General features: G+C 45.2%; 1 protein-coding gene across 1 annotated transcript in view; it reads right to left on the bottom strand.

Moving 5' to 3' along the window:
- The window catches only part of LOC104074150 (ankyrin repeat domain-containing protein 6-like), a gene marked incomplete at its 3' end in the record, with an annotated part of 28521 nt that extends 27938 nt beyond the window's left edge, over positions 1-583 (bottom strand). Inside the window, exon 1 of the mRNA XM_009574180.1 lies at positions 464-583. Coding sequence (XP_009572475.1) covers positions 464-583 — 120 coding nt within the window. The remainder of the gene's footprint in view (positions 1-463) is intronic.
- Positions 584-14360: the final 13777 nt, after the last annotated feature.

Genomic DNA, 14360 nt, shown 5'->3' with positions numbered 1-14360 from the left:
GTGTCGGCTAAAAGCCGCTGAACCAAGAGACTTCAGTGGCAAGAAACGCTTTCTGTGTACCTTTACCCTACCGCAACAGGTGGCTTTCCCCCATCCCCTCACCCAGAAAGACGGGCGCTCTGAACTGCCTTCCCTCGACAGTGATTAATCGCTCCATTCATCAGTTCGCACAGTGTTCAAAAGTCAATGCACGCTTTGAAAAATGTCGCTGTCCCTCCGCCGACACACTACGTTTCTAAGGACTCGGCGTTCACCACAGCTGTGTCCACTGGGAAGTGTATAAATACAAGACATGCACTATACTGTAAATTCACATGAGCTATTAAGTATAAACTTTAAGGAAATCTAAACACTAACCTCAGTCACATTCAGAATGGTAAAGCTACGAGGGCATTTTCACAGACAATGATCTAGGAGTTATGTTAGTTCCCAGGGATTTCGCAAAGCGTTTTTCTCTTGTTACCTTGGTAACCGCTACCTTGGCACCCTTGTTGATAAGCTGCACCACATTCTCCACTTGGCCTTTGTAGGCGGCTACGAGCAGGCGTTCTGAAAGCACGGCGACCACATCCTGCTGGCTCATGAATTAGGAGAGTAAGGTTTTCAGGTTTCTTCGGTCCAAAAACAAAGGTTTGGGATCGGTCCAAGCAGCATGCAGGCAGGCGAGGAAGGACCCCAGCTCCCTGGACAGTGACGTTATTGCTATGCCATCCTCTGGACCTGTGGATCAGAAAACAACACTGCCGTCAGCAAGGTTTCAGAGACGGAAGCACTGCAGCAGCTCCTCCCCGCATGTTCGTCTTCGCATCGCTTTGGGAGGGGGTCACAAAAAACCCTCGGAGCCTCCTGAAGACATTGCACTTCTGTTGCAGTGCAGAGGGATGTAGACAGTAGCATATTTTCAATGTGCCCTCATTCCCCTAGTTTGGGACAAAAATCCTTAAACTTTCTGAGAGCTTAACTCTCTTTTGGCCTAACCTGTATTTGTGTGGCCCCCTTTCACTCTCTCCTTCCCCCTAGGTTTCCCAGACTTTAATTAGCCAAGGACAGGTTAACTACCTCCACTGCTAATAGTAGCTCAGCCTGTGTTGGCCAACAGAACAAGAATAGGTTATAGTTACTGGCTGCTGATATAAATACACAAACCTCTGGCCTGGAAGGACTGAGTGCTGTCAGCAATTAAAGGCAGCTGACTGTTCCCTCACGAGTATAAAATGCTTCACAGCCTCCCCCAAACCATCCCAAGGACACCTTTGGGAGGGATCACAACCTGCAACTGGGAAATACTCATCTTTGCTGTCAGCGAGAAATGATGTTCCCCCCGCAGTGCTGACATCACGCCACACTGACCCCAGAAACAATTCAGGTTTAGCAGTCATCATGCAAACTTGTGAGCATGATGTTCTTCCCGGGCTCCACTGACCCGTCCAATTAGCCATCGGAGCTGAAAAGAGATTTCTGACATAATTCCAGAAAATGTATCCGCAGATCACTTTGAGCTGTAGGATCCAGAGCCTGCCCAGTTTGGGAGGATTTCAGCTTTACCTGTGCTTTTCACACTTTGGTATTTAGTTGTTTCAGTACAGGAGAAACACCTTCAAGATAGCCAGTGTGTATACAGATGATTTATCTTTCTCTCTCTCTTGAAATACCACTGCACTGCTCCTTATTACCTACCAGTATTACAGCCTTTGCATAGTCTAAGGGTAATTGGTACAGGGACTAGATGATCTTGGAGATAGTGGAATACAATGTCTTTCACCCTTATGTTATCCCTTTGCATCCATCTCAAAACAGCAATAACTAAAACCTATTACTGCTTAATGGCTTTGCTGCCCCCCTAAATTGATTTATTTGTCTCGGTTTAGCTGATAGTACAAAACTCTCCCCATCATAATCCCCCCACTCAGAGTACTGACGTTTTTGCTAACAGCTTCAGCAGGGAGGTCATCACCAGAACAGCAGAAAATATTTCATTTCCATCCTCATACCAGGAAGACACTCCCAGCAACAAGGAGAAAATGCATGGGTTGTTGTGGCACATGAACTCCCCGTCTTCTAAATACTGAGGGCGAGACCTTTTAATGATCATCACTCCAATATTATAAGATCGTACCCACCAGTACACTTCTGCAACAAAAAGGTGCTGTAGCCCTGTTTAATGGAATGGTTAATAGGGTACCATGATCCTCTGTGTCACTAAAGTGGTATCCAAAGTCCTTGGACCCTGCAGGATCACTGATCTACACTAAACATTTTTAATCACAAGCTCACGTATATTAAAACCATGTTGGTTCATTTGTAGTAGTAGAAGACCCTTGCACAATTTAATTTGCACTCCTATGGTATAGGATTCAATAATATTGAATCTTAAGATGCTTTATGAGCATTAATATTTGTAACACCCTTTGAGGTAAGTATTATGCTCAAGAATATCACATGCATTTTAGAAAAGGGCCCTTTAAAGCACAGGAAAGTTCCTGGTTTCTCCAAAGTTAATAGAAAAGTTATGTCAAAGCCAGGAAATAACTCCAGATAATTGACTTTTGATTTCTAAGTATAAGCATTAGGCAATACTACCTCCAGGTAAAAGATTCAGGTTAGCTTTTCTTTACCATCCTCTTGCTTTCTAGGTGTGAACATGTTTGGAGCAACATGGAAATAGCTGCACATTTATTCAGGGAAACATGACAAAAACTTTTTTCTCAAAAGCAGCACAAGAATGGACGTCAGAGAAGCGGTGCTGCACCCTGTGCCACTGGACTGGTCTCACCCACACCCTCAATGTCACGGACACAGTTTGGACACCCTAGCAACATGGAAAAGATGGAATTAAGAAGAAAAAAACCCTTGTTTCTTTCACCAGCACTGTACACATCATACCCTGCCCTTCCAGCACAGTGATGTGTCCAGTATAGTACAAACCACATAAAAAAGCCAAGAAATATAGATAGCCTACACTTAATAATTTGATCTGTGAAAAACAACCCAAGTTTCGATCTCACCTCCCTAAGTATTTGCTTTCCAGTGACACATGTTACTGAAGCGAGCTGAACCCCTGAGCCCAGCCGCCCTGCTCCCAATGCCCCCCTGACCCTCCCATCACATCCCAAAGCAGCATTGCCATAACTCAGGAGCACTTCCCACTCCTTCCTGCTGTGACTGGCACACAGTGCAGGGCAAGCCTTACAACAGGGATCTTTCTCCGTGAGCTTTTCAGGCAGTGAGGTGGTTTGTTCCTCTGTCAGCCCTTGCGTGTGCAGCGGTGGTTTTCAGATGAACTATACCATCACTCGTTTGTCCCCATCCTTATATCTAACTTGGCTGCCCATACACTGGATGGAGTCATGCACAATGAACTGACAACTCTGTGCATCTTAAAACATTTGTGGTCAGACCCTGTTCAGTTTTCTTACCCCTTAAATTCAAAAGAAAGCAGTAACATCATTGACACTGAGAGATTTTCATATTCACTGCAAAAAGCTCAATGCAAACATTTTCCTGACACAGTGACATTTCTGAGCAAATGCACAGAAACTGTGGATGCTTGATCTTAGCCACACCACTAGAAACATACACTAACACCTCAAATGACTTGCAACAGTGCAAAGTTTAGTTCTGCCATGGAAAAGTCTGGTTAACAGGTACATACCTACGCAAGGTAAATGCTGGAAATCATACTCACTTCCTAGTTTGATTATTCTACCTTTCTCTCGCTGCCTTCCCATTACTGCAGTATGTTCCCCCCGGAGATCATGAGCTTCCTCAGCCTGCCATGCCCTGCCACGCTGGAGTGACAGACTGCGACGGCACCACTGTTATCAGGTAGTTTGCCTTCTTGCCTCTTCCATCACTTGGATCACATATAAAAGCATAGCAAGGAGTTGATTCAGCTATCGGTCTTTTACAGATATCTCTCATGTTGTTCACGGCAGTTGTCGGTCTCCTTTCCCGAAGGGCAGTCACGTCACAAGCCTGGCTCCTGCTCCGGGCTGTTTCGCAGGCGGCTGCTCGCACAACAGGTCACATTCCCCACGCCGGCTGCTTTACATCTCCTCAGCTGGGATTATTTGCAACTCAGAGAAGTGCATCTGATTAGGACAGGAAGCCCAGAGAACTGAAAGACCAACTTTGCTTTTCTCCTGAGCTGGTAGGAAAAGGCAATGGGTGACCAGCGGGAGTGGGAGGGGGAACAACCTTCTCATTCCCCTCCCAAGGGACCCTTCCCCAGCGCAGCGGCTCAATGGGCAGTGGCATCGCTCCCCACCAGCTTTAACTCTCTACATGCCTCAGACACACAGAGCATCTTTCCTTGAACACGTCTGCACGCGAAGCAGGAGGAGGTACCTTTACCAGATGCCCAAGGACTACAATTAAAAGCTCGACTGCCCCTTTCACACCCAGATGGTGCAAAATGAACCCGACAACACGATTACAGGCGCTGCATTGCATCGCTGCTTCCAGCACCTGCTGCCCAGAATTAAATCCCTCATTATCACCCCCCAAATCCGGGAGCTCGGCGGAAGCACAGAGCATGGGAATATTCAAACCTTCTGCCTTCAAAACAAAAAAAAGGATTTTGCTTTAATGTATTTTTAAATAAGAAACAGCCATCTCTGTGTTTCTTTGTTTAAGATCAGATTACTTACCTGAGGCAGGCTGGGAAAGCAACACCTCCTCCCGGAGCCTCTCCAGGGAAGCCGGCGAGGTGTGATACCCACAGGTTCAGTTGCTCCACGGCGAGGCAATCCCTTCCGAGGATAACCTGCTCACCACCGAGGATAACTTGCTAACCCCATTGTCAGAGCATGGAAAAGGACAGGTTGACTGTGGATTAGTATTCCCGACCGGCAGCAGCGAGGCACCGTCCCCAGGCGCTGAGGTCCAGCCGCATCCCCACGGATGATGCCCGTGGCTCAATGAGTCACACTGCCCTACAGATGCTCTAGGAGATGTTTGGCCGGGAACTGCACAGCACGGCGCGGGTGGGCAGCGGCTGCTCAGTGGCAGGGTCATAAAGCTCGCAGCTCCGGCCTCTCTCCCGTGCAACTGGCAGAGCAGGCGAAAAACACTCTACGTACCTTCCCCCTCCCCAGCTCCCTCCCCTCCAAAATGCTTGCCATGCTGCTTCAGCGGCCGTATTGCCTACACGTCCGTAACAAAAAAATACAGGAATGATGATTTTTGAAAGTCCAGGACACATCAAATATCACAGATACTGAAAGGCTAGGCGATAGCCTCTCCTAAATTCACAGAAAGGATTAAAAAAACCAGCTTCCTCTCTGAGGAAAGAGAAAAAAGCTGAAAACTATGAAAGATTTAAGAGACATGAGCTGATCAACTTTATAAAGTCCCCTGCGCTAAATGGAAAAGATGCAACGCCAGAGCACAGGTCACTCTCAGTACAATCACCAAGTTAAATTAGTATCTGAATAAAAGAACGCTTACATAGCTAAAAAAAAGTTTCCATGGGTACCAAGGTACAAGATGAAAGGAAAAAAGAAAAAAGAAAAAGGGACCTCACTTTTCTGCAAGGGACCCCAAAATCTCTTTTCTAGTTTATCACCAGAAATAATGCTGAATAGTCCAAGAAGAACTCAGCACCTCGTAGCTTCATTTTATGCGATATAATGGAATAAAATTGTTCTGAATTATTTTAGAATAGCCCGGTGTTAAGATACAGAGTCAGACTATTTTGTTATGGGAGGGTACATAATAGCTACTATTTTATAATAATAAAAAAGTCTTTCTAAGAAAACTTCCTATGTCTAAATACTGCCCATCTCTTCTTTGCTCGGCTCTCAAAGCAAAATGGGTTTCTTTGCTTATTAGTACATAACAGTATATTAAAATCTACAAAATGCTCTTTTTCTTGTCCAGCCTCTTTGCGAAGCAGTTTGTCATATTAAAAATATGACATAAACACAAAGATTGTACTCACTTTAGAGTAACAGCATTTTTCAGCAGAGTGGATTATTGCATTAAAAAGAGTGAGTTTCCTGGAACTCATATTATCATTTACTGCAGGATACAGATATATCTGCCATTTCTCTCAACTGACTTTAAGAGGGATTTTCCAAGACCTGCAGCACTGCTTTCCTTTAAGTGATTTTTCTCCAGTTCCATCATGGATCCAGTAGAAACTACTCAGGAAAAACGTATGTATTTTGCTAAAGGGAGGACTCTGCCTCTCACCTCTTCCTGCCCCAAAAGACAGTTGAAAACCAGTCAAAGGTGTCATTATGAAAACCACACCAGCAGCAGCTATATCTGGAAAACAGCAAGAACAATATGCTTTTGATTCATACTTTTCTTTACAACATCATCAATACTATTTTTGGAGTTAGATTTTACACCAATCAACATTTTGAACTGGACACCTACATAAAAGTCTGGTAGCTTATATGTTGGTCTCTGCTTTTTTTCCAATTGTTTTCATTGCATATTTTATCATACCAAGTAAAATTATTCAGTTTCCATACGGACAGTTATGTGATTCATCACCCTAAGTATCAGCACGGTCTGGGACATCTGAAAACATTTTCCGGGCTTTTTTTTTTTCATTTGTTGCTATTAATTACTTCAACAATGACTATTTAGCAGCCTCCAGGGAGCATCTGCATGACAGCTGCTCATCACGCTTCTCACCACAACCAGACCGGACGGATTGATGTCACTGCTCCACCACAGCTGGTGGCTGCCTGCAGCCAGACCAACAGCCAACCCCACAGGCGGCGAACGTGGGGAGACGGCGACCGCGGCCTCCCCAACTGCCTTGTCGAGTGCGGCTCCGTCACCCGACCTCCACCGTCGGCTTCACTGAATGTAAATCCTCAGCTGCCCGGCAGCTCTCAGGCGATGCCTTGTTACCACCAAAACCAACCTCCAAAGTTGCACCTGCCGAGCAGAACACTTCTGGAGAGAGGCACGGACACATGGAGACCAATGATGAAGATCAAAGAGGCAGTTTCAAGTCATCAGTTAGACATCACTAATCTCCTTGTACGAAGACAACTCTTTTTCTTCCTCACCTACTTATCTCTTTGCCGTGTAGCCCTGACCCCCCTTATCCACTATGCAGGTTATACACTTACCACTTACCATATAACATGATTTGATTTTTTTTATTTGGCTTATGCCATCGAAGTTTCACAACTTTATTACTCTTCCCGCCCTCTCTTTCAACCCCTGCGTGTACACACATGTCAAAACCATTCAGTACAAGCAAGCTCAACTCTCAGCAAGCCCTCACCAGTTGAGCACTATTTACATGACAAAACAATATCTATTGTTTGATAGGAGACAGTGCCTGTGTGCAAACACACATGCATGAGATGTCTCAGTCCCATTTGCATAAAACCAGTTAGGAGGCCTTTCCAGCTCACTGCAGTTTAACAGAAGTGCTGGAGCCCAACCTTGGGAACGAAGGAGGCACGCGGCTGCGCTCGTGGGAGAGCGGGCTTTTATGTTACTCTCACACAGAGTGGGGCTTCTGATGGGAGAACTGTCCCTCACCATCATCCTCTGCTCAGGAGTCACCTGCCAATCAATTAAAGGGCCATACAGATCCCACCAAAGCTGAATGCAGAACCTCACTGGGAGCAGAAGGTGCCAAAATCCTTTCTGTAACAAACTGCCTTTCCTCCTCTGCTGCTCTTCCCTCCTTTATTACTCCCAAGGGTACGTCCTCTGCTGCCAGGAAAGGCCTTCCGACCTCCGTGCTCCACCTCTGTACCAGAAAGATGGTTTTAGAGACACCGCTTTTCAAATTATCTATAGCACAGGCAGTACCTGCCATTCAGTTTGGGGACCCCGCTGCCCCTGTGTCGGTGTGGCAGCCCAGAGGTCTTCTCCTCCTCCTCCTCCTCGTGTTTGCTCTGAACCCTCCTCCCTGCCAGCACAAGCAATCCCACACTCTCCCAGCCAGCACATAATGGCAACTCAGGTAAACACTGCAAAAGACACGCTGGAAAATTTCAAGAAAAAATTAATTCCTACGTTTATAGATTTTTTTCAATGCCAGAAAACACCACTACAATAATCTAATGCCAGCTGGCACCAAGCCACAAACTTCTATTTTAGCTAGATCCTATTTTTTATAAACACAAGTAAAGATGTGCAGCCAGGCAGCGATCAGAAAATGCTCTGACTGACAGAGCAGGGAAGAAGAAAACACTCATTTACCAGCTTCAAAAAATTTTCCAGCTGACAAAAGAGCATTGGAGATGTTCTTCCTCTTCAAGAAAAACACAACTTAGGAGCTGCCAGCAGCGATGACACAGTCCCTCCTGTACCGCTACAGCTGACGTCTTGGGAGATGCGGTGAGGTAGCTGGACCATTGTCCCCCAGTTCAGCACTGAATCACAGAGACACTGTGGGTAGCCGAGATGTTACGGTATTAGCACAATATTCCTCAATATCGCTAGGCATCTGGCAGGAGTGCAGGCGGTGTGTCAATTAAAGGCTTAATGAGGCTCAAGCTGAAAGTCAGTGGATGAAATCCTAGGGTTGCAGTGGCCAGGGAGGGAGAGAGACATATTCAGACAAACATGGGTGGAAATGCTGAGTATGTCCACCGTAACTCGTGGAGCGGTGTGTGCCCTGGTTACGGTGCACACTGTTACCATCACGAGAAGGTAATTTTTCCAGTTGTGTCCCATCACAGGGTACTGGAACAGCAAGAGGAAACACAAATATCCAGGGATCTGGCACACCCTGGAAAATGTGCAAGTGAGAGAAACTGAGCGCAGTGGGGAAGTGAACGTGGAGGTCACACATCATCGCATGGGGCACGGTATCGCCGCGCCAGTCAGCACAGCTGGGACGGTAATTCTCACTTCCTAAACCCATGCACTGATCCCCCAGCACCGCTGTCGAGAAGCTGGCTGTAACACCCAAGCAAAACCATTATCGATGGGCTAAAACTTGCTCACCTGATTCACACAGGGAAACACTTTAGGGAGGGCCCCAAACCTGCTGACCCTACCAGAGGGCTCCCTTTGACCTCAGCAGACTTTGGAAGCAGCCTGAAAATGCTCTCCAAATACTGGGAAGCAACTTAAAAGCATCTGTGAGGAGATCCTAGTAAGGAGAGAGCCCAGCCTCGTGACTACAAAGCCGGCTGAAAAAGTGTGGGTTTAGGGACTTTATCCTATCCTATCCTATCCTATCCTATCCATGAGTTTGGGTCAAAGGTAGCAAAGACTCTCTGATATTGTGCACGAAGCCTTCATGCTGCACATTTCTCACGGTGCTCGGTGTTTCGGGTTACGCAGCAGCAGGTGAAGGGGATGAAGCTTTTCTCTTCGGATCACAGGCTCAATTCTGCGCCAGGTTAGGTCAGCTACCAAAGCTGCTGTTTCATGGCTGCGCAGGATCCTACGCAACATGTGCAGGAGGTCTCTACTCCAATTCTAGTGCAAAGATGTTCATAAATGACAAAAAAATTGCAACACATTAAATGATACATTTGTCAGCAGTCTCGGCAAATAGACTGGACTTCCACGCCATTTCTTAGACGTGGAAGTATATAATAGCACAGAAACAAGGACAATAAACAGAGATTTCACGGCTGCAATACTGTCAGTGTTGTACACCAAACAATTACGACACTAACTTCTTTTCCCCACAAAACAAGGCATTTTATCAAAATGACTCCTGATTTTTTCTAACATATTAATTAAGATATTACTATTTGTAATTTCTATTACTGAAGCATGGAGGATCACTGTGGATGGGGATCCTCGTCTCTCTCCCTTCCTCACGTCCTTCATTACTTTCTGCTCTGGATTAAAACACACTGAAGTTCTTTTGTCCCTTCCTCCTAGATCACATTTTCCAGCTCTCTGCTTGTTCATTCTCTGCTGTATTTCTTTTGAGACTTGGTACTCAAAACCACACAGAATATTTGCAGAGGACTCTTGAAGTGAACAGCCCTAAAGGCGACCTGCTTGCAAGGGGAGAACAGAAGGAGGTGTCTGCTGAAATACTGGCAGAGAAAATGCCTGCCGGCCTGTGAGCCTGGGAACTGCCAGCCGGGGAACCAGCAGCATCCTTGAGAAGTGCGGCCGGCACCTTTGAAGTGCAGCTGGGAACCTAGAAACCAGAGGCATCCTGAGATACCACCGATAAGCGCAGAAACAAGGGACTGTAACAGCAACTTATCGTCTGAAATGGTGAAAAATAGTCTGGAAAAAGGGGAAAACATCCTGAGAAAGTAAGGATCAGTAACTGCCATTGGCTGTTCTAACTGCAAGAACAGGAAAACAGTCTGGAAAATAAAAATTGGTCTGAGAGAACAGAAATCATCATCATCTATTGGCCGTCCCATGTGAAAAATAGAAATTAACAGCACCTTGGCTGCTTGAAGGGGCGGCGTCCTATGCTCTCTTTATGTCTCTGTGATATAGAAACAACTTAATTTTTATCCAAAATGGAGCTTCTCCCTCTGAGAACTTCCCGTGCTGCATGTAGTTTTCCTTTTCCTAATCCGGTTGAGCTTCCTGCATGAACTTTCTACAGTGTCTCCCAGACAAGCTCTTGGACCCTCACCGGACATGCCTGGCTGACTCCCAACTCCATGGCAAGGATCATCTTTGAAGTGATACTTTGCCTGTTACTTTATTGGTCCCCCTCCTCGGCCCACTTCTGGGGTCAGTTTGGTTTGTCCTCCCACTTCTGGGATGGTTTGATGCACTTGGTATCAGTAATATGATTAACATACATATATATGCATATAAATAATCTATCGTAAGTATATCTGCTGTTATATCATCAATAAGTTTACTAGGGATAAGTTTGTAGTAACTTGTAATATTAAATATATACTTGTTGCTGCTATTATTGATTGCTGCTAATAATTTGTAATAGCTTGAGAGAGAGAGATTCGCTGTATTGATCACAGGTATACTTGCTAGTGGTGAATTTTGTGTTATTTCTGGTAACAATAAAGCAGAGAACTTTAGAGGATGACGCCTCCGTGTCCTTGTGTATGACAGAATCCTGCAAACCCATGGTCGCAATCTCCTCACTCGCGATCTCCTCACTCCTGCAGGCCAGCTAACCCTTCAGGTCGTGACAACTCCCCAGTTAATAATTCCCTCTGGTCTCCACAGCTCCATTTCTGCATCCCAGAGCCCCGGAGCCAGGGTTGCCTTTCCTTACGACTTTATCAGACAGATCAAATTCACTTCCCAGCACACTCCAAACTCTCAGACCTGTTTCTGCAGCCTGATCAGTCATTCCTTGCCTTGTAGGAAGCAGAGATTAGTTTTTACAGCTGAGCAAGTGTAGCTTTTGGCACTCACCTCTGCAGAGTTTCATCCTCTTGATTTTGGACCCAGCTGAGCCAAATCCCCGCGGATTTCCTCTCCTTCTGATGTTCCTGCATCCCCTCCCCACTCCACCCTCCCGCAGCACTTATGGGTCCTTTTTGTCCCACCACCCCATTTGTGAACTAAGGGTTAAATGATTTTTATATTTTTCAGAAACAGGGGGCACCAAGAAAAACACATTTAAGTGAGTGTGAGAAGCCTGATGGGCCTATTTTAACACCCATTTCTGTGTAGTTACACAAGCTGGAGGGACAGAAGCAGTAACAACTTGCAAAGCCAAAACCCACAAACATTTCAAGCAGCAACAGAGAGAGTATTTACTTGGAAACCCTTTTTTATTGCGTTAAAGGAGTGTTATGTCATATTTTACAACATGCTGCAGTCCTCTCAGGACTAAAGTAATTACTTTCATTAGTAGCACCCCACAGCTGCTAATCAATCCAAAATATCTAAATAACTTAAGTCAAATCCTTCTGAAAAACAAGTCTGGGTGGTAAAAATCACTTTTTAAAAAAAAATAAATAAATAATGCATTTTGGAAAGGGTTATATGCATCAGATTTTTTTTTTTTTTTTTTTGCTGCTTTACTGCATGGTGCTATTAACCCTGAGATCTTTTAAAGCTGGTGGCATGGCTGATCTTGTTTCCATGTCGGCTTGCAAGGGTGATAGGAGACAGCTGTGCAGGGATTATCTCGATGGAAAATCTCTGGCAAGATCAGAAGTTGCACTGGTGGGAGCATGTTAATGAGGGAGGCTTTATGGGGAAAAAGACCCTCCTTAGGCACTGACAGTTAATATTTCTTCCCCGATAACTCATGCACAGGCCTTAGATCAGAGGTCTCCATCATGGAAGCAGAGGACAGTGAGACTGAAGTGCTTGCAAAGGAACGATGCCTACTGAGCCTTCACACTACTCCCTCCTCCTCCCAAAACGAACTTGTAGTACAAACAGTTTACTTTTTTCTTGTTAAAACAACCTCAAGGGATGCTTTCTTATGAGTTACGAAGGTGCATCTTCCATAGGTAAAACATGTATTGACTAGCTTCCACAACCCCTTTTAATCTGCACCTTCCCAAATCACGGCTTCCCATCCTCAAAGAGGATCATAAGCCAATTCAGAAGCTTTCTGCAGATGCCTTGATTTCTCACCCAGTTGCTACACCTGAAGGGGCTGCACTGGAGAAGGCCAACGTTACTGCTTCGAATGGTTGGGCACCCTCTTGAATGGGTCCAGAAAACTGCATAATTATCAGTATCTTTAAAAAATACCACAACTACCACACTATGAACCACCTTCTGAATCTCCAGGTCTGTCCAGTAGCAGAATTTCAGTATTACACAGATGAAGACATTCACCACCAAGAAGAAACACGTTTTAAAACAACAGCTTAACTGCGCAATTAATTCTTCATGTAAAATAGTGATGCCAGTGAGTATTGTACTATTCCTGTTGCAGTAAATGTAATAGATCTAACGTATCTGCTCTGCTTCAGTGATAATTAGTGTAAGTAGGGCCATTAAAAATTTATGAATCAGTTGCCCTGACTGCATATATGATCTATCAAAGGCAGTTTTAACTGTCTTCACCATCTGACCCAACATCGTAACACAAAAGTGTCACCAGGGTAATATCTCCTAAGCACCCAGCCACATTTTCAGTGTTTTCTGGGGGCCTGCTATTGAGCAGAAGTTTAGTACCCTTGCCAAGAGCCCCACACAACCTTGTGATAATTCCCAAGAAGGCTGGCAACTGTTTGTGAGGGACAAACAGCCAGTTCTACCTAACTCACAGAATCACAGACTGGCTGAGGTTGGCAGGGATCTCTGGAGGTTCTCTGGGCCAACCCCCCTGCTCAAGCAGGGCCACCTAGAACCAGTTGCCCAGGACCATGTCCAGATGGCTTTTGAGTATCTCCAAGGATGGAAACTCCACAGCCTCCCTGGGCAACCTGTGCCAGTGCTCGGTCACCCTCATAGTGAAAAGGTGCTTCCTGATGTTCAGAGGAAACCTGCTGTGTTTCAGTTTGGGCCCATTGCCTCTGGTCCTGTCACTGGGCACCACTGAAAAGAGCCTGGCTCCATCTTCTTTGCACCCTCCCTTCAGGTATTTCTGTACAGTAGTAAGATCGCCCTGAAACTTCTCTTTTGCAGGCTGAACAGTCCCAGCTCTCTCAGCCTTTCCTCCTAGGAAAGGTGCTCCAGTCCCTTCATCATCTTCGTGGCACTTCATTGGAAAATGAATTAATCTATAGTCACTTGAAGCCACCGAAATAAGCCATGTGCTTAAAATCGCACATATGCTTATTGGTTAAGAGGAAATTATTTCTTCACCCAGAGAACAGGAAAGTATATATAACAGCAGAGTATGCACTACCCACAGAACAGTTTGCACAGCAAACAGACTAATTCATTACTCTTGCATTCTAAATGGTTTCTCTTGGAATGAGATTTTCACCAGCGGGAATCAGACAGCATCCCTAGTGCAAACAGCTCCTACAGTACACCACCCTGAAGCACACTCATGCTTTTTCTCAGCACTATTGGCATTCTTGGCTACTGTCTCCTTGCTACCTGCTTTGTTGTTTTCTGCTTCTTTTTACATGTACAGAACTCCAAAAGCAATATCCAGACCATGCCCACCACCCACGTGGCCAGTCCATGCTCAGCCCTGTGTGCTGCACGTTTGGATCACTCTCATACGTTCCTTCCCCCTGCTCTGACACAGGAACGTTCTTCCAAATAAATGTAAGAAACAATTAGGTTCACTTCAGCTTCAGTGAAATTTGAAACATCTTCACAAAAAGCCAGAAACATCTGGATTCCTCTGTCATCCATCCGAAAACCAGAGCTGTATTTTCATAAATTCTTATTTTAGAGCCTGTATGGCATGGATTACACTTCTAAGTCATGAGCTCACATGCAAGTTTCACTATAGAGCTAAGATTTGTGGTAACAATTAAAAAATTATCACTTCCATTATATTACATGATGTTCCTTCCAAGACAGCCATTGATGACTGAAGC

This window comes from Fulmarus glacialis, unplaced genomic scaffold (genome assembly GCF_000690835.1).
Source record: "Fulmarus glacialis isolate BGI_N327 unplaced genomic scaffold, ASM69083v1 scaffold6393, whole genome shotgun sequence".
Lineage (NCBI taxonomy): Eukaryota > Metazoa > Chordata > Aves > Procellariiformes > Procellariidae > Fulmarus > Fulmarus glacialis.
The sequence above is the reverse complement of the archived record's forward strand: the minus strand, read 5'-3'. Positions and strand labels throughout refer to the sequence as shown.